The sequence below is a fragment of the Meles meles genome, chromosome 7 (genome assembly GCF_922984935.1).
Source record: "Meles meles chromosome 7, mMelMel3.1 paternal haplotype, whole genome shotgun sequence".
NCBI lineage: Eukaryota > Metazoa > Chordata > Mammalia > Carnivora > Mustelidae > Meles > Meles meles.
Genome location: NC_060072.1, coordinates 29,104,284 through 29,127,560, shown reverse-complemented (window position 1 = coordinate 29,127,560; position 23,277 = coordinate 29,104,284). Strand labels below are relative to the sequence as shown.

The following is a 23,277-nucleotide window of genomic DNA, read 5'->3' as shown; positions in this document are numbered from 1 at the left end:
TTACCAACTCCTTTTTCCTTCTATTTTCTCTTGGTCTAACATGATAGAAACTCTTTTTCATCATTGTTGCTTTAATTTTGTGAGAAGATATAAAGGAAATGAAGTGAACTGTGAGAAAGCAAAAGTGTGACCCCATGTTAACCTCCAGCAGATTGAACACATTTCAAAAGAAAGGTTCATATGAAATTATTAAGATAGAACATATCTATTGATACATAACCAAGAATCTCTTTGAAAAGGTACGCATCTCAGTAATTCCCCATACTCATGCTTCTAGAAGTCTCAAGAGTGAGAGGAATCCGTTACCTCAGCTTGACCAATAGGTATGTTTTCATAGTTGTATAAATTATCCAGGTCCTCCAAGGCATTGTCATATGTGTCTGAGTCATAGTTGATGGGTTCCAGAGTTGGAGCGGTCCCAGCAGCGTCGAAGATGACAAGTCCCAGAACGAGTCTTGCCAACATTTTCATTTTTCAAGCTTTCCTAATCAAAAAAGACCAAAAGGCATAAATATTTAATTGATGATAACTTATGAATACTTTTCACTAAATAGGAATGATAAATCAAAGTCAATGCCGTGGGACTCAAGCCGGTAGCTCTCCTGACATGGATCATTTGTAAACATAACACAGGAAATTGTATGGATTCTGAAGATTATTGATACTGATGTTCAAATTAATCACAAACCCATCCACGTTTTTACAGTAGATAGTGTAATTACAGTGAAATTGAGTTTACTTCATAGGGAAACGCGGAGAAAATGGGATGTGGAAATATTGCCGTGCACTCATTCAGAAAAGCTTTTGCATCAGAGTTTTACCTTTAACTAAGCATTAAGTTTCTTTCATCAACTCTGGGAGTAGGAAGGAGGAGGAGGAGGATAAGGAAGAGGAGGAGGACGATAACTGTTACTCCATTTTACAGAAGAGGAAACCAAAACAGGGTTGGCTAGTGATCTAACTAGGACTCATAACTGTTTCTTGCACACTCAAGCTTATGGATTTTTCCAGACAAAATAATGAAAATGTTCCTCCCCCTTTTACTTCCTTGTTGCCTCTGGGTATCATTAATGTATACATACATAATTTAATATATGTACACATTAACATTTCATGCAATACTTTTCAAAAGTTATTCTTAACTAAATGGAGCAGAGAAGAAAACTATTTTTCCTTTAGTCCTTAGTGTTTTCTTTCAATTCTTAATAGCCATCTAAGCTTTAAACTCAGAATCAATAAGAATCCATGTCTAAAAGTTATCATTTGGCAAGATTTCCCTAGAGGAAGATTTCCACACACATAAGACTTAAAAGTCTTTTGTTTTCTAATTCTTTGTTAAGAATGATTCGTATTTTCCATGATCACATCCTGCTTTGGGGGAGGATTCCATCAAAATCTTATTATTTTAATTATATTTATAACATATGTAGGATATGTTATACATATATATGTATAATAGATGTTTAACATTTATAATTTTAATATTTTTGTTCTGTATATACTCCTTTGAATACATTTTACTTTAGAAAAAAAACTCTAATTTTAAATATCTAAGTTGGGTCTATCAAAAATGTTACTGGTGGTCATTTATTGAGGAAGCAAAGCCTTTGTAAAACTTTTTATCAAGTATGTCTAATTTTAAAGGTTTTGTATTTTGGATACACTTCTTAAGTCTACTTCAAGAACAGAACCTCTGCTGTTTGTACCTATGCACACACGTAAAAGGGAACTCATGATAAATATTACTTTTAAACTTGAAAGCACTGACAGACAAACCGACCTTCAGTTACTTGAAAGAAAGTCTTTATGAAGCAGGTTTAGGCAGAGGGATATGAAATCCCTCTGAGAATGAGAAGCAGGACAAGGAGCTCCTTTTTATTCCCTCCTATGCTTTCTTCGAATCATTTTTTTATTCACACTGAATAAATGAAGCCTCTATTTTACCTGCCTTTGCAAGGCTCTTTGCAGGACTGGGGATTTGGAACTGCTGGACAGTCACCAACAAAGTCCTGTTGAATCAAATGGTGTGATTTACAAATCTTCCAGGAACCATTCTTCCCTTTTCAAGTGGGAAGCATTCAGAGGGACTAGTACTAACCTCGAAAGAATATTTTCCTTCCCATTTCTGGCCACTGTCATTGTTCAGAGCAATTAGGCACCGGCTGATTATTTTTCTCACTTCATACTCTGTATTTGATTAGAAGTGTCTACATTCTTCGAGTTTACTTGCATGGTGCATATCCCCTAGAGCTATCAGCAGTAAGAACGTCTGTGCAAAGCCTGGAACTACGAAGAACACCTCTCTATGTTCAGTTTTAAAAGGATGTTTCTTCCTTCAAGTAACTATACTAGTATTTAACGTAGTGTCTTTCTTGGACTGAATTTGTTGTGCACTTCACACCATGTCATGAGATTTTGCAAATTATGCTTATATAAAACCTTAAAATATAGACCTTAAAAAGACACTCCAAATGCCTAATTCCCATATGCTCATCAGTATATATTTAAACACCTGAAATCTCCCCCTTTTCTTCTTTTGCCTAATATGTCAATCAATACCGATCAATAGTGCCTGGTTATCCTGGCAAGAAACACGATCTATGTCAGGGCATTTGCTTTAAGGAATATATTGGGAACTACTGTAATTTTATTGGCATCCCTCCTGACTGTTAAGATCAACTATTTTACTGTCCGCTATTAATTCCTGAGCTAATTCAAAATTTTGGATTTTCCAAGAATAACATAAATATAAAATAGCAAACTTAAACCCAACCCATTGCATCAATGTTCACCATGAGATATTAAGGCAAGCTGAATTATTTTTAAAAAGATTATTATAGTAGAAAAAAAGTCTCTGACCCAAGAAGAAAGCAAGTGTAAAAACTTACCTTTGGCTCCTCCTTGGTGAAATGGCACGGAGTGACTGGAGACGCAGAGCTGGTAGTATTTGCCCTTGACCAATGGTTGTGAATTCTGGTCTGTGGGAGGTGGAATTTATAACACTCAATTTTCTGTCCAGGAAAGCTAACCTTGAGAAATGCTTCTCAGTCTTTAGAAACCCCAAATTACTTTAGAGTCCCTCAAAATAATCAGTAGAATCCAAATGACACAGGGTACATGCTCTTGAAATTATGTTAAAGGAGTTATCATTGCCAATGTGTCCCCCTAAACATTTTAAATGGAAAAAATGAGCTTTTACTATATTTCATCTCTAGCAAGTTCACCAGTTAAGAAAAAGTTAATGTATACAGTAATACTATAGGTGAGTATTTTAGAATTGTTCTAATAAGAAATAATTTTCCTTGCATGTCTTAAATGGCTTTCTTCCCTTCTCATTAATGTTAACTGAAATCCAGTAAATGTTGCAAAAGACTTACCTGTTTAATGTTGGGTAAGTTAAAAAAAATCCAAATTATTTTGATTGTTTGGAATGCTCTGAGAGCAATGAAACAATAAAGGCTCTGCATGCCCATTTAAAAAAAAATCCTGAAACAATGTATAAATATGATCTGAGCATTTTGAAAAAAAAAAAAAAGTCTCCTTTTTTCTCTCTTTTATCTATCAGAGCCAAACAAATCAAATTACATAAAAACACTTTCCCCCAGCATACAAGATTTGTCGGAGGCTCCTGGTATCTGATATGGTTTGTGAAACTCAGCTTTATTACAGGTTTGGAGAGAAAGTATGTTTGTATTAAACTGGTATTCTTTGTCTCCATTCACACTGCAAAAGTTCTAGAGGAAGATGAAACTTGTGTCATGTATCCTGGCTTCTGGTGTGCTTTCCATAAATCCAGGAGTCTGGTTCTAACCTGTGCATCAGGATTCCTTTTTCCTTGACCAGAAGTGAATAGCCATATTAGATTTTGAAAGTGCATCAGGGCACACTGATGGAGGAGAAAGTCTGTCTTGAGGACGCTCATGCCTCTTTCTGCCTTTCCTGCCGTCCTCCCTCCCCACCCCAAACTCCTTTGCTTATGGGTTCAGGGCTCCCTCAGCCATTAGCCTCATCACCCACACCTGCTTCTGCACTTCTGCGTGATTTGAGCTCAGCGTGCCTTATTTTTCTTGGGACCAGTTTTATTTGTAATGGAAGCAGTGATTCTGGGTGAAGTCCAGAATCTATCAAGCCTGCTCCGAAAGCAGAGAAGCCATGGGGGGGGGGGGTAGGGACACCCTCCCTGCCTCCTTGTTGTGTCACATGATATGGACGCTACTTTCAGAAGCACTTCTGGAAAGAGGATGGAATCCGAGTTCGCACGCTGGCACTGTCACAGCAATGCCCCCCACTGTGTGTTAGAGGAGTTTATATATGTCTCTCAACACATTCTCCATCAGCGAAGTTCCCCATTCACAGATGGGCGACACTCAAACATTAAGTTACCCAGTGTCACATGTGACACAAACAAAGAGAAATCCACATTGGGTCAAGTTCCCAGATGTTACTGAGGTCATCTGAGGGATGCTGGCGATGGTAGAAATGCAGTGGCATCTCTCAGTTTTTTAGAGAGGCTGTTTGCCTGTCACTAGGTGTTAGGGTCTTTTAGATGCTTTAGGATAAATAGAGATGGATAGGATAGGCATGAAAATACCTAATATTTCTTCTTCTTCCTCCAAGATTTAATCTAATACTCTGCACACATTGTCAGATGACAAAGGTGGCATCTATGTAGTCCCTTCTCTTCTCAAAGGCTCTGGCTGAACCTGTAAGATTCTACTTGCGGAAATAACGCTTTCACACTCTCCTTTAGTGACCTGTTGGTTTACATGACACTGTTCTTAGGCTTCAGAACGTTGTCTACTAATGCAGTTGTTTCATGACAATTTAATAACTATTCTTTGTCCTAATACAGAATTGAAAGCAGAAATGATCATTCCTGGGGCGCCTGAGTGGCTCAGTGGGTTAAAGCCTCTGCCTTCAGCTCAGGTCATGATCCCAGGGTCCTGGGATCGAGCCCCGCATCGGGCTCTCTGCTCAGCAGGGAGCCTGCTTCCTCCCTTCTCACTCTCTGCCTGTCTCTCTGCCTACTTGTGATTTGTCTGTCAAAATAAATAAATAAAATCTTTAAAAAAAAAAAGAAATGATCGTTCCTGAGTCTTTTCTTTTTCCAAATAGATGAACCTTTCACTGTTCCTTATAAAATATGGATAATTTTTAAGTCATTTCTCTTGGTCTTATCTGGACTCTCTCCAATATTTTCAAAATCTAGGTTGAACTGTGGGAGCTCAAATTTGTAACAATCTCATGAGGACCTAATCTCTATATAGTAGGGAGAAGGATTAATTACCGGGTCCAGCCTTTCTTATCCTTGGTAAATATCTTTTAGTTTCATGATAATTTTCTTAATAGAGCCTGAGCTTGGTTATCAGAAACCCTTAGGGGATCAGTTATTAAGACTAGTTGCATTACCTAGTAACAGAAGCTTTCTGGCTTTATCTATTTAAGCCCCCAAATGATTTACAAATCCTTATGGCTACAATTCTTAACAAAATTAATTAAACATCATCCTGCTTGCTTAAATGAAATTAATTTTAAATGGGATGGTCTTCTCTCAGTGATGCTCTTTGTTCTGTAGAGAACAGAGAGGAGCCCTTTGATGATCACATGCAACAGTCCGTCCTTGTCCTCAGCCCCAAAAGGCCACATTGGTAAGAACGACAAGGAGGGTGTAGATATCCCACCCCACCAATTATAAGGAATAAAACCATCCCCTGAAATGATTAGCTGCCTTCCTATAAAGAATCCCCATGTTGCCTTTCAGACTTTGTACTCATCAGTAGGGGTCCTGGAGTTTTGGACCATAAACCCATATGCGCTCTTCTGCCTGTTTACCCTAATCTGATCCAATCACCTCCTCTAGAATCCTTCAAGGCTGATCTGCAATCTTCAAATTCTCCTGTGCCCTTAGTTTCTTTTTGGAAAATGTCCCTTTGCTCCTTTGATCTTAAAACAATATGGCTGCTGCTGTAGTGGGTTTGATTTTTTTTTTCCTTGTTCACTCACATAATTCAAGGATGGAGCAATTTTTCTTGTTTTACACTTTCTCTTCCAAATGATTTGTCCTCTTTACTCTTTCAAAATTTTTGCCCATTCCGAAACTCATGGCATTTGGCTTAACCACCTGTCACCTCTCCCTGTCATCAACTGTTTGATCTCCCAGCCAAACCTCTTGCTGCTAACTTTAGCTCGTGGTTCACTCATACCCTCTATTCAGACCCTGTCATTATTTCCAGGGATGCCAGCCTCCGTGTACATGACCCATTTATCGTGGTGGCTCCTTTAGTTTCACAGGTACAGTTAAGCTACCACGTTCCTACCCAGCCACTCACCATCACTCTCATGCCTTCTAGCTCCATAATCACCTAAAGGGCACTATTATCATTTTCTTTTTGCCTAATAAGACCCTCTTGCCATAGCCGCCACCACTTTTCCACAATTCATCACATCTCTTATTTTTATATCACTCTATATCTTTAGATAGAAGCACTATTATCATATTTATACCTTTTCAAGGACTCCCTGCTTTCTTCTTCTTTTTTTTTTCTTTCTTTCTCTTCCATTGGGCTTACCTGGAAAAACCTCAGCTTTAATTGACTACTACTCCCAACTGTCTTCTCTCCTGCCTCTGAGCAGCTGTATTTTACCAGTGAAAATCACACACAACAATGATTGGTGTCACTTTAAATTCCTTAAACTGATCTTCAACCCTGGCCAACAGATCTACTATTCTAACAGGTCTATTTTATAACATTTTTTCTCCTCTCAAACCTCCTATGTTCCTTTTCTATTCACTGGAAGTCATTAGAGTGATGGTAGAAGTCATCAGAAAAATACTCTATTAAACTTTTGCCCTCTAGTTGACTGCACTTATACTCATCCTCTGTGTTTTCTCCTTCGGTGACAGAGATCTGTGTTTCTCTAAATATCTCCTTTCTCCCAGCATCTCCCTTTTGGTAGTCATTTCTACATACAGACACATATGCTCTGGCCAAAACTCAGCCAGGAATTCCCTCTAACATGAGTGAACCGAATGAAGGTAAAAAATGGCAGCTATGGAACAGAGAGGGCTGGGGGGACAAGGTAACCAAGAGATGGGTATTAAGGAGGGCACGTGTTGTGATGAGCATTGGTGTTATATGCAACTAATGAATCATTGAGCACTACATCAAAAACTGGTGATGTACTCTATGTTGGCTAACTGAACATAATAAAAAATATATAAATGCCAACAAAATGGTGGCTACAGCAATGTCTTTGAGAACACGTGTAAGTCTAAAGACGTTCAGAGTCAAATTATTTTAAAACACTGCAGAGTCTAAAACTTTATCTGCAGACTTGATTCATTCTATATATGAAATTATGCCTCAGTTTTATAAAATACATTTTCCTCTTACATTGGATATAATGGAATAAAATACATTGTCCTATTTTTATGACCCCTTGTACAGAAAAAAATTTCCCAAACAAATGATGTTTATTGGCTGTTTCCCCTTGCTCTGTTCTTACTCACTCTCCATTCCCCTGCAGTTTGGGCTCTGTACGGGTAATTTTCTGGCTTTGTCTTAACTGCTGTCCTAGCTGCCAACTTTGGTTTTACTGTGGTTTTCCTCTCACCCCACTAGCTATGCCTGGTCTCTTCATCAGCCACCTCTTTCTCTACCCGGCCTTTAATTTTTTGGAGCGCCTCTGGTTTTAGTTCAATGATTCATCTTGTCTCGATTTATCCTTTTCCCTTGAGGGCCCTCCACTATTTTCATGCTATAATCACAACAGAACACGAATAACGTCAATACTAACTGACATGGTCAAGGTTCACTCTGCACCTGGCATTGTTGATCATGCTCACTTGCTGAGGTCCGGGGAGGTTAAGTGACTTCAACCAGTGAGAGGTGGAACCAAAATCAAAGCTGAAGCCGTCCGGAAGCCAAGTCCAAGTTCTTCACCACAACACTGGAACCGCCACCTTCTGCTTAAATCCTCCGGCGTCCCATCCCCGGTCTTCACCGTTCTCTCTGAGCTGCAGATCCTTGCATGCTGTTGACCACTTTGAACTTGACATCTGCATTTGGATCGGCCATCTGCCGTTGTGGTGTGTCTGAGATAAGGGCTCTGGACCCACCTTAGACTTTGTTCTTTTGCTCTTTGTGTTTAATTAAATGATACCACGTCCCTCTCCGTTGGCTCCAGTCCAGAGCCTTAAAGTTATTGTAGATTTCTTCCATTTCCCTACTTTCTCCCCATCTAAGCTATCAGAAGAAGTTGGTTCTACTTCCTGTGTATTTCGTTCCACCATCCTCTCTCATCTGGACGATCAAAAAAGCCTGTTACCAAGTCTCCCTGCTTCCTCTTTTGTGCTTCTATCATTCGCTCTCCAAACCCCTGCCAGAGGCCATCTAAAACATAAATATGTGGAACTCCATTTTTTTTCATTGAAACATTCAGTAGCTTCCTATTTCTCTTTGAATAAAATTAAAACTCTTATGCCATGTCTCCCAAAATTCCCTATCAACTACAGCCTACCTACTTCTCCAAGCTTGGATCAAGCACCATTCCCTCTGTCACTTTCTACAGGCATATGAATGGCCTTTCTGTTCTTGAATCAGGCCTGATTATGGCTTCCTCAAAGGGTTGCACTTACTGTCACCCCTTATGTTAGAATGGCTAGATAGTTTCTTAAACTGTTCATGTTTGTGCATAAATAACACCTGAATGGAGCTTCCCTGCTTCAGCCCCTCCCCATCAGAGTGGACCACCTTCCTTTCCATCACACTCTAATGAGATGCTACAATTGTGGGGTTTTTTTCATAGCACTTGCCACACTTGTTATTATATTTTTCTGTTACATATATAATATACATATTATATATATATAATATAGATAGATAGGTAGATATTTAGATATATCTTCTCCCAGGTTAACATAGATACATCTTCCCCCAGATTAATATAAGCACCGTGATGCATAAAATTTACCAGTCATATTCACAATTATATCCTTAGTGTCTAAAACAGTCCTTGACCCCACAATTCATGCTGAGTATTATTTGAATGAATGAATCAATTAATGATTGCCTGCATGAATCAAATGCATAGCAATTCAAAGCAATAAATAATTACTTAATAAACTACTATGGGGGTGCCTGAGTGGCTCAGGTCATATTAAGTGTCTGTTAAGGGTCTGCCTTCGGCTCAGATCATGATCCCAGGGCCCTGGGATAGAGTCCGGCATGAGGCTCCCTGCTGAGCAGGGAGTCTGCATTTTGCTCTGCCCCTCATTCCATTCGTGTTTGTGCTCAATCTCTCTCTCAAATAAATAAATAAATAAATAAATAAATAAAATCTTAAAAAAATAAACTACTATAATTTGCTTGGGTTATTCTAAAATATATAGGATTACTTGCATTTATGATAAATGGTTTTTAGCTTTCCTCTTATTTCTTTTTCTTTTTTCTTTCTTTCTTTCTTTTCTTTTTTTTTTTTTGAATTGCATCCTTCTGTTTGGCTAACTGTCAAGCTGTCTCTTGAAACTCTCTAAGCCACTGCCCATGGGCTTCATGGAGCAAGTTTTGCATTTGCTTTCTGCTAAGATTTTCTTGTGTCGCATACAAAAATATGAGGTACAGACTTTTGATGAGAATCTGAGAGTTTCCATAGCAGTTAGGACTCCTTCCAATAAGAAGTATAGAAAACCCCAAATAAAACTCATTTAGGAAACAGGGAATTCACTGACTCAAGTACCTGTAAAGTACAAATTTCTCTCTTCTTCTGTTTGCTGACGTCATTCTCAAGCGGGCCCAAAAAAGGCGGTGGGTGACTATGTCTGTTCCGTATCTTACATCTGTCTGGGTTAAAATCCAGGGGAAAAGAGGGAGGTCTCTGTTCTAGTAGCCTAAATTGCATGTCCAAAATTAATAATAATTATTAATTAATCACTTTTTAAAGAAGATGTTATTTATTCATTTGAGAGAGGGAGAGAGAGAGAGCAGAAGCAGAGGGAGAGACAGAGGGAGAGGGAGAAACAGACTCCCCGCCAAGCTAGGAGCCTGACACAGGGCTAGATCCCAGGATCTGGAGATCATGTCCTGAGCCAAAAGGAGACACCCAACCATCTGAGCCACCCAAGAACCCCAATTAATCACTCACTCTAAAAAATGGAATTGAGAGAATTTAGTGTCTGTTCAAATGAGTCCTCACCTCATTCGAGCCTCTGCTCAAATGTCACCTCTTCAGTTCCTGCTTTTCTGATCACTCATGTGGAAGAGAACCAGCTTCTTTATAGCCCTTATGACTGTTTGACATTCCCATAGAGAGTGTTACCTTCTTTATTTTCTTTGCTGGAATGCGATGGTCACAACAACATGATATATCTGTTTTGTTTGTGGCTGCATTTCTAGTCCATAAACACACAGAAAGTGGTCAATACATATTTGTTGAATAAATTAATGAACCAACTTAGATCTCTGGCCAAATGCTTTACCCCTGAGCCTGCAATGAACTGAGAAAGGAGTGGTTTCCTGGAGGGACTAGTAAAAGAAGAGCAAATGAATCATGAGTGGTGAAAGTCTTTGAACATTAGTGTGGGACCTCCTGAAATCTTTTTTGTATGAAATGGGGGGTTTTCCTAAATTCATTATTTTTATCTGTCTTCCCAAAGAATCAACAAACGGTATCAACAAGTTATTGACAAACAACATGTTAAAATAGTACCATTAAATCTCTGCTTCATGTATAGTTTATGGAATACTATGTTTTCCTTATCATTTTCACATTACTCATGCTTAATCAATAATAATTATAAAAATATTCAAAAAAAATTTGGAAGGGGAGGCGAACCATAAGAGACTATGGACTCTGAAAAACAACCTGAGGGTTTTGAAGGGTCAGGGGTGGGAGGTTGGGGGAACAGGTGGTGGGTAATGGGGAGGGCACATTTTGCATGGAGCACTGGGTGTTGTGCAAAAAGAATGAATACTGTTACGCTGAAAAAATAAATAAAATGGAATTTAAATAAAACTTGGAAGAAAAAAAAATATTCATAGACATGGTTAATGCTTTTTAATTATAGTTTGAACTGAATTATTACATTTTATTTGTCTTTTTTATGTTGCATATTTAAAAAAATCATTTTGGTATAAATTATACATTTTCATCATTATAAAAATTCAAGGACTAATTACGTTTTGAGAAAAAAGGAAAATAACTACCCAAATGCTCACCACCCAAAATACTATTATCTTTGTGTATCTACAGATAACATTTCTTTTAGCTAATGTTTCCAGATTTTTTTTCCTTTTCTCCCCCCAAACATTTCATATGTGCCAAATTCCCTGAGGCCTTCCATGTTTGAAAATGTCTGTGAACTTTTTACTCTGAGGACAAATTGTTTGGTAGGATATTCTTAGGTCACATTTTTCTTAGGACATTGAGACATTGCTTCATTGTCTTCTGGCTCTAAAGGTTCCAGTGGAAAAGTCTGAAGCCAGCCCAATTATTTTCCACTGTTTAGGTCATTTTCTTTTCTCCTCTGGAGGCTTATAAGATGTTTTCCTCACCTTGAGCCTTGGTAACATCACCAATTATGGCTTGGCATTTATGGTTCTGTATCAGTCTTCCAAGAGAAGAATGCGTTTTCACTAGCAGATTAGTTACTATTCTTCATTTCAGCACAAATCTCTTCTAGCCTACCCTTGAATTTTGATTTCTATTTAATTCATTGTACTCATTTTTCTAAAATAACAATTATATTATACTGAACCTCATTTTGTTCTTTTTCTATCACCAGCTCTTTTCACTCTAGTCAATACTCTTATTTTTCTCTTTCCTGTGTGTGTCCTTAAACTGACCACTCTTCTATTGTTTTTAGTAAGTATTTTGAAATATGCCCAAAAGAATTTTAACAAAGGCCTGTTCTCCATGGGAGCTACTTTTCCAGAGGCCTCTCTGACCTGACAGAAGGGCAATCAGCCAACTCCAGCTCCTGCTAGCCTTTTTGTTCCACATAGGGAGAGACAAAAAGCACTAAAGGCATATTTCCCAGGGATTAAGGTCTACTAAAAATCTGAGATTTAACTACAAAAATAAATACATAATGTTTACCCTCCCCAATACCTTATCAGCACATCAATGGGGCTTCAACATAAAAACAGGTTAGAACTGAGAAAGAGTCAAGAGACTGATTCTACATAAGAAAGAGTTCTTAGGCTATCAGACACATGAAAAAATGCTCATCATCACTAGCCATCAGGGGGATTCAAATTAAAACCTCATTGAGATATCACCTTACACCAGTTAGAATGGCCAAAATTAACAAGACAGGAAACAACGTGTGTTGGAGAGGTTGTGGAGAAAGGGGAACCCTCTTACACTGTTGGTGGGAATGCAAGTTGGTGCAGCCACTTTGGAGAACAGTGTGGAGATTCCTCAAGAAATTAAAAACAGAGCTTCCCTATGACCCTGCAATTGCACTGCTGGGTATTTACCCCAAAGATACAGATGTAGTGAAAAGAAGAGCCATCTGTACACCAGTGTTTATTGCAGCAATGGCCATGGTCGCCAAACTGTGGAAAGAACCAAAATGCCCTTCAACGGACGAATGGATAAGGAAGATGTGTTCCATATACACGATGGAGTATTTTGCCTCCACCAGAAAGGATGAATACCCAACTTTTGTAGCAAGTTGGACGGGACTGGAAGAGATTATGCTGAGCGAAATAAGTCAAGCAGAGAGAGTCAAGTATCATATGGTTTCACTTATTTGTGGAGCATAACAAAGAACATGGAGGACATGGGGAGATGGAGAGGCGAAGGGAGTTGAGGGAAATTGGAAGGGGAGATGAACCATGAGAGACTATGGACTCTGAAAAACAACCTGAGGGTTTTGAAGGGGTGGGGGGTGGGAGGTTGGGGAACCAGGTGGAGGGTAATAGGGAGGGCACATATTGCATGGAGCACTGGGTGTGGTGCAAAAACAATAAGTACTGTTATGCTGAAAATAAATAAATTAATTAAAAAAAAGAAAGAGTTTTAGAGAAAACTCAAAGGCTATAGGGGCTGGGGGAAACATTCAACAAGGAAACTAGAGGAAATTAAAGCTTCTGGCACCTACTGCTATGGCCAACACTGAGCACAACCCAACTCTTGGCCAGATTAACAGAAAACCTCACATTAAAAGCCTAAACCTCAGTGCCTATTACCCCATACATCATGCCCAACTTTCAACCAAAAATTACAAGGTATGCTAAAAAACAAGAAAAATACAGTCTGAAGAGACAAAGCAAGTATCAGAACATGAACCAGGTATGACACAGATTTTGAAATGATTAGATGGAGAATCTAAAATAAATATAGTTAATATGTTAAGGACTCTATTGGAAAAAGCAGACAAAGTGCATGGTTAATGGATAATGTAGGGTATAGAAAAGGAAAATGAATGGCAGCAATGCTGGAAGGGATGGGAAGAAGGAGTTGGGAGCATTATGTTTATTGCATATTCATATTCATATATTTATATATTCATACTCTCCAAAAACTAGGAGCATTCAAAATATCCTTCGAAGGTGAGTGGGTAAACTGTGGTACACCCATGCAAGGAATATTATTCAAATATGTATTTTTTTAAATGAGTTATCAAGCCATCAAAAAAACTTGTATCAAAATTGAACATGCTAAATGAAGGAAGCCAATCTTTAAAGTTGACATATGGTATGACTCCAACCATATGACATTCTGGGAAATGCAAAACTACAAAAACAGTAAAAAGATCAGTGGTGGTCATGTACTTAGAGGGTATGTGCAGGGGTTAGTAGGTGAAACACAGGAGATTTGGGGAGTAGGGAAACTATTCTGCATGTTGTAATGTTCGATACGTAACATTATGCATCTGTCAATTCCATAGAACTGTACAGCACCAATAGCAAACCTTACTGTCAACTCTGGACTTTAGTTAATAACAAGTGTATAGATACTGGTTCATTAATTATAATGGATGTCCCATATTAATGCAAGGTATTGTAATAAAGGAGTACAAGGTTGATAATCTGGCAATCTCTGCTCTATCTGCTCAATTTTCCTATAAGTCTAGTCTAAAACTCTTCTTCAAAAATTCAGTCTTAAAAAATGCCTTTTCATTTCACATAGACAAAAAAATTAATATATTAATTTGCTCAGTAATTTGGTTTATTTTTGGAGTACCTACTGCAGACATACCTCATAATATTGCAAGGTTGGTTTCAGACCTCTGCAATAAAGCAAGGCAAAGAAATTTGTTTCCCAGTGCATGTGAAAGTTATGTTTTCCACTGTACTATAGTCTACCAAGTCTGCAATAGAATTATGTTTAAAAAAACAGTGGCATACCTTAATCAAACAAAACACTTTATTACTAAAAACTGTTAGCCATTATCTGAGGTTTCAGTGACTAGTCATTGCTGATCACAGATCACCACAACAAGTACAATAAGGAAGAAGTTTGAGATATTATGAGAATTACCAAAAGTGTGACACAGAGAGAGTAAGTGAGAAAATATGCTGCTGGAAAAAAATGGTGCCAGTAGAGTCATTCAGGGCAGGCTGGCCATAGACCTTTAATTTGGGGGGGGGGGGATAAGCAGTATCAGTGAAGCTCAACAAAGCAAAGGGCAATAAAATGAGGTGTGCCTGTGTATCCCAGGCACTGTACTTGAGGCATATACTTTAATGGAATTCTCCTGATGTAGTGAGAACCTAAATGAAAAATATGGTATCATACTGGATTAAGGATGGACCACATTTTAAAATGAGGTAAGTCTTACTTTGACTGCAACCACTCGTACTGCTACTACCTTTCTTTATGGATGGGTCCCTGCATGAATCTGTAGGGATAACCCACACACTATGTACGTTATATTATTTATATGTGTGTGTGTGTGTGTATGCATAAAAGTGTGTTTATATATTTTATATATGTACATACAATAGATATATTCTATATATTTGAGAAATTTTGTCTCCTTCAGCAAATATTTTCTTCTAAAGAAAAACATTTGAAATCAAAAGAGGCTTTTATCAGAGCTGAGAAGTGTAACCACAGTACATTTATGGTGTTCTTACTACAGAATATTGCCTCACTTCTAACTATGTCTACACATGGATATAGATGCCAGCAGTCTTAACACTTTGCTCCCTCGTTTTCCAACTCTGATGTTTGTTGGCTCTGTTACAGTTCACATCTAGTCTTCTCTTGGCTGAGGTTACTTTATGTTGTCTAATTTGGTTAAATCACTCGTCCCCAGTTGAATAAGTTAATTCATGTGCTTGTTTACAAGAGGATGTATTTTTCATCTTGGCCTTTACAGCTGGTGTGGGTGAATTGCCTTTTTGCTCCAAACTTGATCCTCATCCCAGAACATCATCCAATTTTCACTCTTTCCATGCCTCAAACATTCATTTGACTCTGATCTTTGCAGTTTGAGATAACATTCAATACGGCTTTTATAAATTGCTACTGTTTTTCTCTCCTCATCGGTTCTCCCAGTTATAATCACATTTTAGACTTCAGTTTTTTAATGTATCATTGCCAAAGCCATTAATAAAATGATGGATGATAAAAGGAAAACTATACACCTGAGAAAGAGTTAAAATGGAATTTTAATAAGTTTATAAATAATTGGTGAAACTTTTGTAAAAAATCAACTATACGTTATATTGGGTAATATGGATCCCAAACCTAAAAATTTAATTCTACTTAAACTTTTATTATTTCTATTTTTAAAGTCTTTATTTTAATTCCAAGTAGTTAACATAGAGTGTAATATCTGTTTCAGGAGCACCATACAGTGATTCAACACTTCTGTACATCACCCTGTGCTCATGACAAGTGCCCTCCTTAATCCCCATCACCTATTTTACCCATCCCCACCTCTTTCCCTTCTGGTAACCATCAGTTTGTTCTCTAGAGTTAAGAACCTGTTTACCTGTTTCTTGATTTGCTCTCTCTCTTTTTTATTTTGTTTCTTAAATTCTACATAGGAGTGAGATCATACGGTATTTTCTTTCTCTGACTGACTTTTTCACTTAGCATTATACTCTCTAGCTCCATCCATGTCATTGCAAATGGCAAGATTTCATTCTTTTTATGGCTGAATAATATTCCAGTGTGTGTGTGTGTGTGTGTGTATGCTTGTGTGTGTGTGTGTGTGTGTGTGTGTGTATATATCACATCTTCTTTATCCTTTCATCAGTTGATGTACACTTGGGCTGTTTCCATAATTTGGCTATTGTAGATAATGCTGCTATAAATATGGGGATGCACGGGGGCACCTGGGTGGCTCAGTGATTTAAGCCGCTGCCTTCAGCTCAGGTCATGATCTCAGGGTCCTGGGATCGAGTCCCAAGTCAGGCTCTCTGCTCTGAAGGGAGTCTGCTTCCCTCTCACTCTCTCTGCCTGCCTCTCTGCCTACTTGTGATCTTTCTCTGTCAAATAAATAAATAAAATCTTTAAAAAAAATATGGGGGTGCACGTATCCCTTTGAATTAGTGGTTTTGTATTTTGGGGATAAATACCCAGTAGTGAGATTGCTGGATCATAGGGTAGTTCTACTTTTAACTTTTGGAGGAAGCTCCACACTGTTTTCCATAGTGACTGCAGTTGCATTCCCACAAACAGTGCAATAGCGTTTCTTTTTCTCCACATCCTCCCAACATCAGCTGATTCTTGTGTTGTTGATTTTCACCATTCAACAGATGTGACACCACACTGTAGTTTTGATTTGAATTTCCTAGTCTTTTATTATTATTTAAAATACTAAGTAAATGCTTCAAGGTATCAGAAATGCTTGTCTTGGCAAGAGAAAATATAGACAACCTGTTAATGATAACTAGGAAATTTTTCCATTTAAAGGGCTATAGAATTTATCTTTCTGTTAAGGAAAGGGTCTGAGTTTCTTCAAACTTATCTAAATGCTAATTTTATATTGCTGTTATTTTTAAAAATCTTCTGAAAACATCGTTGGTAGCTACAACAAAGCAATGATCCTTTCTTATGCTTGAAATTAAATAAAAAATCATTAATGTAGCTGAAATCTGTTTTTTTGTTGTGGCTTAGTGCCTTTCCAACCTCACCTTCTCCTGCCATGCTCCTTGCTCACCAAAGATTCAGCTACATTAGTCTTTCACTGCTTCCACTGTACCAAGTTCTTTCCATTTCAAGTCCTTTTCCTCTGTTGTTTCCTTTTGTCTCATATGTACATTCCTCCCCGTCTCAAAACACCACCACGAATCACCTCTGTCTCAGAGAGGCCTTCCTGATTCCTCCAATTTAGAATTCTTACTGTTGGCCACTCCCACCCTCCCGCCCAAGAGCTTCTTGCTTTATTTTCCCACATTTTTTCTAATTGAATACTTTGTGTTTATTTGTTATCAAATTTAATTTCCACAAAGCTAAATTCCATAAGAGCAAAAATCATGTTTTATTTTCCCATCTTTGGATGTCCACTGGCAAGCTCCGTCTCTGGAACAAAGGTGGGTTCCAATCAATGGATGAGTAAAGAAAAGTGCTATCGTGAGTGCTGTGAAGTGTGTAAACCTGGAGATTCACAGACCTGTACCCCTGGGGATAAAAATACATTATATGTTTATTAAAAAAAAAAATTTGGAAGGGGAGGCGAACCATAAGGGACTATGGACTCTGAAAAACAACCTGAGGGTTTTGAAGGGTCAGGGGTGGGAGGTTGGGGGAACAGGTGGTGGGTAATGGGGAGGGCACGTTTTGCATGGAGCACTGGGTGTTGTGCAAAAAGAATGAATACTGTTACGCTGAAAAAATAAATAAAATGGGAAAAAAAACAAAAACAAAACAAAAAAAAAAACAAACAAAAAAAAGAAAATACAGTTTCAAAATTTATGTTGTGTGGCCATTCAGTGTCATTGGGTCCAAATGGTCTAAAATATGTTAAGTCCAAGGAAAGCACAGGAAGAGCATGTGGATGATTGTTTCGTCATGTCACCAAAGTGTCCAGTGGTGAAAGCAGTAGTTGGTACTGGTGCTTTTTCAGCATATCTGTGTCAGCTCTGAAGCTGGTACCCTTTACTGCCCACATGGCTGTCTGACACACTCTTCTAGCTGCTCAGTGGGTAACTGATGGTGAGTTTCCCTGACTTTTCTCTTATTCAGCATTTCATAAGAACCTGCTCTTCCTTCATTCAAGAAGTCTTTATTCAGTCCCAAGACACCAGGCACTCATAGGCATAAGGGAATACCAGTCAATAGACATGATAAACAGAAGGCAGCAGAGAGAATATGATGCCCATTCTTCACCTTGCTTGTGTATATCTACCCACATGCACACACACACACACAGATAAGACTGGAGGGAAATACACCCAGATATTAATAATATTTAACTACAAGTGTTCGAATTACAGATCATGAAATATTTTCTTTCTTTTTTTCAGATACGCAAGGTTTCTAAGTTTTTGTTTAATTTTTGTTGAAGTGTAGTTGACATACAATATTATATTAGTTTCAGGTAACAGGATAGTGATTCTACAATTACATACATTACAAAGTGATTATCCTTATAAATCTAGCTATCATCTGTCACCCTATGAAGGTTGAAATTACTAGCTATATTCCCTATGCTGTACATTGCATTCCTGTGAATTATTTATTTTATAATTTGAAGTTTATACCCTTTTCCTTATTTTTTATACAACCTTCATTTTTCAGAATTATTATTTCTTAAGTTAAAAAGTGTTATCTCTCATCGACCCCCACCATCTCTGGGTAAAATATCTTCTGAACGTGCTATCTGGAAACCCCAAAGTTCTTTAAATCAGTTTTTATAATTATAATTTATTATAGTATTCTTATCAAAATTACATTAAAAACTCTAACAATTATGAATTATTTTATCAATATTATTGATTATTATATCAATAGCAAATGTGATGTTTTTTGTTTGATTTACTCTTTTGTTTGATTTACTCTAATTATGTCTCTCAATTACTAATAAGTAATTAGCAAATTAGTAAATAGTAAATTAGTAAATAGTGAAAACACTTATTAGTGTTAAGAAATAAAAACATAGCAACACGGGGCGCCTCGGTGACTCAGTTGGTTAAGCATCTGCCTTCAGCTCAAGTCATGTGGAATGGAGCCCAAGTCTGTCTCCCTGCTCAGCGGGAGTCTGATTCTCCATCTCTCCCCGTCCCTCCCCACTCCCACTTGTGCTTTCTCTCTCTCAAATAAATAAATAAAATCTTTAAAAAATATAACAACACAGTGAAATTTCAATTTCAAATGAATGTCAATTTTTTTTTTAAGTACAAGTATGTCTCATGTAATATTTGGGATGTATTTATATTAAAAATTACTCATTGTTTGCCTAAAATTTGAATTAACTGGATATCTTATATTTTATTGTCAATGCTAATTAGTTTAGAATTTAAGCAGGAAAAAAGAAGAATGATTCTCTTCACACTCCAACAAGTCCTTGTAAAGATTCCTCATAGAACCTCAGAATCTCTAGAATGGCAGGAAACTTACAGGCATGCAGGAAAATAAAATACTTGCAATACAATATTTAAATACCTTTCATGGTATATTCAGATGGGGTTTCATTGAAGGCAACCAAATCTACCTCACTCAAGACGAACTTGGGAGCATGTGTGTGGAGCCTTGGGGCAGTGGGAATGGGCCAGGAGAGGTTTATTTATCCTTTGAAATCTAAGGTGATATCCTTGAAGTTTCCTGAAGTCTTAAAAAGGCGACGACGTGGATGGAACTAGAGCGTATCATGCTTAGTGAAATAAGTCAATCGGAGAAAGACAACTATCATATGATCTCCCTGATATGAGGACATGGAGAAGCAACATGGGGGGGTAGGGGGATAGGAGAAGAATAAATGAAACAAGATGGGATTGGGAGGGAGACAAACCATAAATGACTCTTAATCTCACAAAACAAACTGGGGGTTGCTGGGGGGAGGTGGGATTGGGAGAGGGGGAGCGGGCTATGGACATTGGGGAGGGGAGGCGAACCATAAGAGACTATGGACTCTGAAAAACAACCAGAGGGTTTTGAAGGGACAGGGGTGGGAGGTTGGGGGAACAGGTGGTGGGTGATGGGGAGGGCACGTTTTGCATGGAGCACTGGGTGTTGTGCAAAAAGAATGAATACTGTTACGCTGAAAAAATAAATAAAATGGAAAAAAAAAAAGGCGTGTGAGTTTCACAGCAGAGCTAAGATTTCTGAAAGTATGCATGGTTTACCATGGTCAGTGTGAGTCAGCATGTAACATAAGAAGATGTCATGTATAGGTTCTCTTCTAGCAGTCTATTTTGAGAAAGTTTTTGATCAACACCTTACCTGAAGTATTAGCTATGCACACGATATAAGCTGGGGTAGATGTCAGTACCCTCAATATTAATTAATGTTCTCAAGAGAAACAGAACCAAATATATATATTATATATAGATATATATCTATATCTCTATCTATATATAGATAGATTCCTAGGGCCAGACATCAAGCTGAAAATGCAGGCAGTAGTTAATTTGTAAGCTTGAGTCTGAAATGCATAAGGCAGGATGGCAAATTAAACTCATAGGAGATTTCTATTTTACAGTCTCAAGGCTAAATTACTTCTTCCCTTGGAAAGTTTTCCCTCTAAAGAGCCGTCAACTGATTGGATGAGCTCCATTCCTATCATCAAGGGCAATCTTTTTTACTTAAAGTCAACTGATTGTCGATGTTAATCACATCTACAAAATACCTTTACAGCAACATCTAGATTAATGTTTGACCAAACAACTGGGTAGTATAGGCTAATCAACTTGACATATAAAATTATCTATCACACTCCTTATAAGAACTGATAAACATTTAAAGGTCTCAAAACATCCCATTCCTAACATAGCATGAAGAATCTTGGCTTTGGGGTTAGATGGCCCTAAATTCCATATTTACTGGCTATGTACCCTTGAAAAACTCATTTAATTTTTCTTTGCCTCAGATTATTGTTCTGTAAAACAAGAAAAACAACACCATTATAGGGTTGACATAAAGATTGTATATTTAAATAATATATTGACTATAAAAGTATATAGCACAATTTCCAATGTACAGGAAATATTCAGTAAATGGTAATTTTTGTTCACATTGATAGCTACTATAATTATTTCATAATTCACTGTGAGTTTTATTAGAATTAATGCTGCTCTCCAGATTATTTAGCTAGTTATCCAAGGAATGCTGACATTCTGCCTTGACCACAATTCCTCTTCCTCGTAGATTTTCTAAGGGAGCTCAACATACAATAAAAAATTGTGCAACATACAATCAAGAAGTAGAAAAATAAAAAAATTAAGTACAATTTTATTTCTAACCAGTCTTCTTCCTGATCACCTTAAGGCAGAATTCTTTGCTAAGCCTTTTAGGTAATCCCAGTCATTACCCTGAAATGTGACTATCTAGATAAACAATATATGCCCCGCGGGGAAAGGGAAGGTGTGAAATAAAGTATGTGAGAAGTGTCAGATGCATGTCCTGAGCAGAGGTCTGTAAGAGCAGGTCTCATCAGGAGAAAGAATCCGTGTTGGAAGGGAAAGCCCACACACAAAAATGAAGCACATATTCACAATCCAACTCAGCTATACCCACCTTTTTTAAACTACCACTCCTTGAAAAAGAAACGAAACCCAATTAAGGCAAGCATAACACCTGCCAGCTTCTTCCTGCATATCATTTTTACGTTAGCAGTGTGGAGCTGCCTCAGGAGCCCCTGTGTGTTCCCATTCTCCTGGCTGAGGGCAGTGGGTGAACAATGGCCAGAGAAGGACTCATCAGGGATCTTTGAGAGAGAAGCCATGGGAAAAAGCTGTCTGAATGGGTAGGAGATTGAAGTCATTGCAACTTGAATGATTAAGAAAAACTCATCCGATTTCTAGTCCTAGGATGGCATGGCCTGGTAATTATTGTCTTGTTTAGATATATGAATCAATACAGTATTCTCCAAATGTCCATTATTACCTGGCCACTTTAATGAGGTTTTCATATTCTTATAAACTCACTCCATTACTTAATATTGTTATTAAACAAATGCAATTTAATTCCTTTAAATATTTAGGTTCTCATTATTCTCATAATTTCTGTGAAATTTCAGAATGTCACAGAAATTTCATAAAAATCATGAATTTTTTTGTTGTCGGGTGTATTACATTAAAAATAAAATTTAAAACTATATAAGTAAACCGTTGAAATCTGTATCTCATACAACCACTTGGAAGTGCATCATGCTTTCAGGAAAAATTAGTTTCATGTTGGTCAAAATAGAGGTTTTAAAGATTTAATTTTTTTTAAATTTTTTAAACACTTTATTTATTTGGCAGAGAGATAGAGCACAAGGAGGCAGAGTGGCAGCGAGAGGGAGAGGGGAAGTAGGGTCTCCATGGAGCAGGGATCCTGACATAGGCCTCGATCCCAGGATCCTGGAATCATGAACTGAGCAGAAGGCAGCCGCTTAACTGACTGAGCCATCCAGGCGTCCCAAGATTTTTGTTTTTAGAGATAGGGAGAGTTAAACAGAAAACAAATAGTAAAATGATAGACCTTAAACTACAAATATTAATAATTTCATTAAATGTTAGTAAACTAAACAACAACAAAAAATGCAAAAGTTACCAAAATAGATACAAAAGGAAAAGAATAATATACAGTAATTATAAGTAGTGGGCTACTGATAGACCCACAATGTGGATGGATTTCCAAAATGTTCTGAGTGAAAGGAGCTTTGTACAAAGGTTACATACTGATTTCTTTTGTATCAAGATCTAGGAGCAGGTGAACCTATTAAGGAAAAAAATTAGAACTGTTGATATTTGCAGGAGGGTGAGGTCAAGAGTTGACTTTCTGGTCTGATACTGATGTTCCATATCCTGGTAAGAATTTGATATAGCTGTCTTTGTTAAAAATCAGCAAATGTATACTAAACATTTACATATTTGTTTGTCACTTTATTTTATTTTCTTTCATCATAAGTGTACTCTTTAAATTCCATCCCCATTTCCCCTATGACTCTATCCGCCCCCGACCCCACGCTGGTAACCATCAGTTTGTTCTCTATACTTAAGAGTCTGCTTCTTGATTTGTTTCTCTCTCTCTCTCTCTCTTTTTCCTTTACTCACTTGTTTTGTCTCTTAAATGCCACATAGGAGTGAGATCATAAGATATTTGTCTTTCTCTGACTGACTTATTTTGCCTAGCATTATATACTCTAGTTCTATCCATGTCATTGTAAATGGC

The 23,277-nt window shown here is 37.6% G+C and overlaps 1 protein-coding gene across 4 annotated transcripts in view; it reads right to left on the bottom strand.

Annotated features, from left to right (window-relative positions):
* EPYC (epiphycan) overlaps positions 1-8,064 on the bottom strand; it is a 42,941-nt gene extending 34,877 nt beyond the window's left edge. Inside the window, exons 1-3 of one of the 4 annotated variants that reach the window (XM_046012922.1) lie at positions 7,802-8,064; positions 2,889-2,978; positions 307-484 (exon numbers count right to left, since the gene is read on the bottom strand). In XM_046012922.1, coding sequence (XP_045868878.1) covers positions 307-471 — 165 coding nt within the window. In that variant the 5' untranslated portion in view covers positions 472-484; positions 2,889-2,978; positions 7,802-8,064. Of the gene's footprint in view, positions 1-306; positions 485-2,888; positions 2,979-7,801 lie in introns of those variants that run through there. The other 3 variants (XM_046012921.1, XM_046012923.1, XM_046012924.1) reach the window with 3 other exon arrangements.
* Between the last annotated feature and the right edge of the window lie 15,213 nt (positions 8,065-23,277).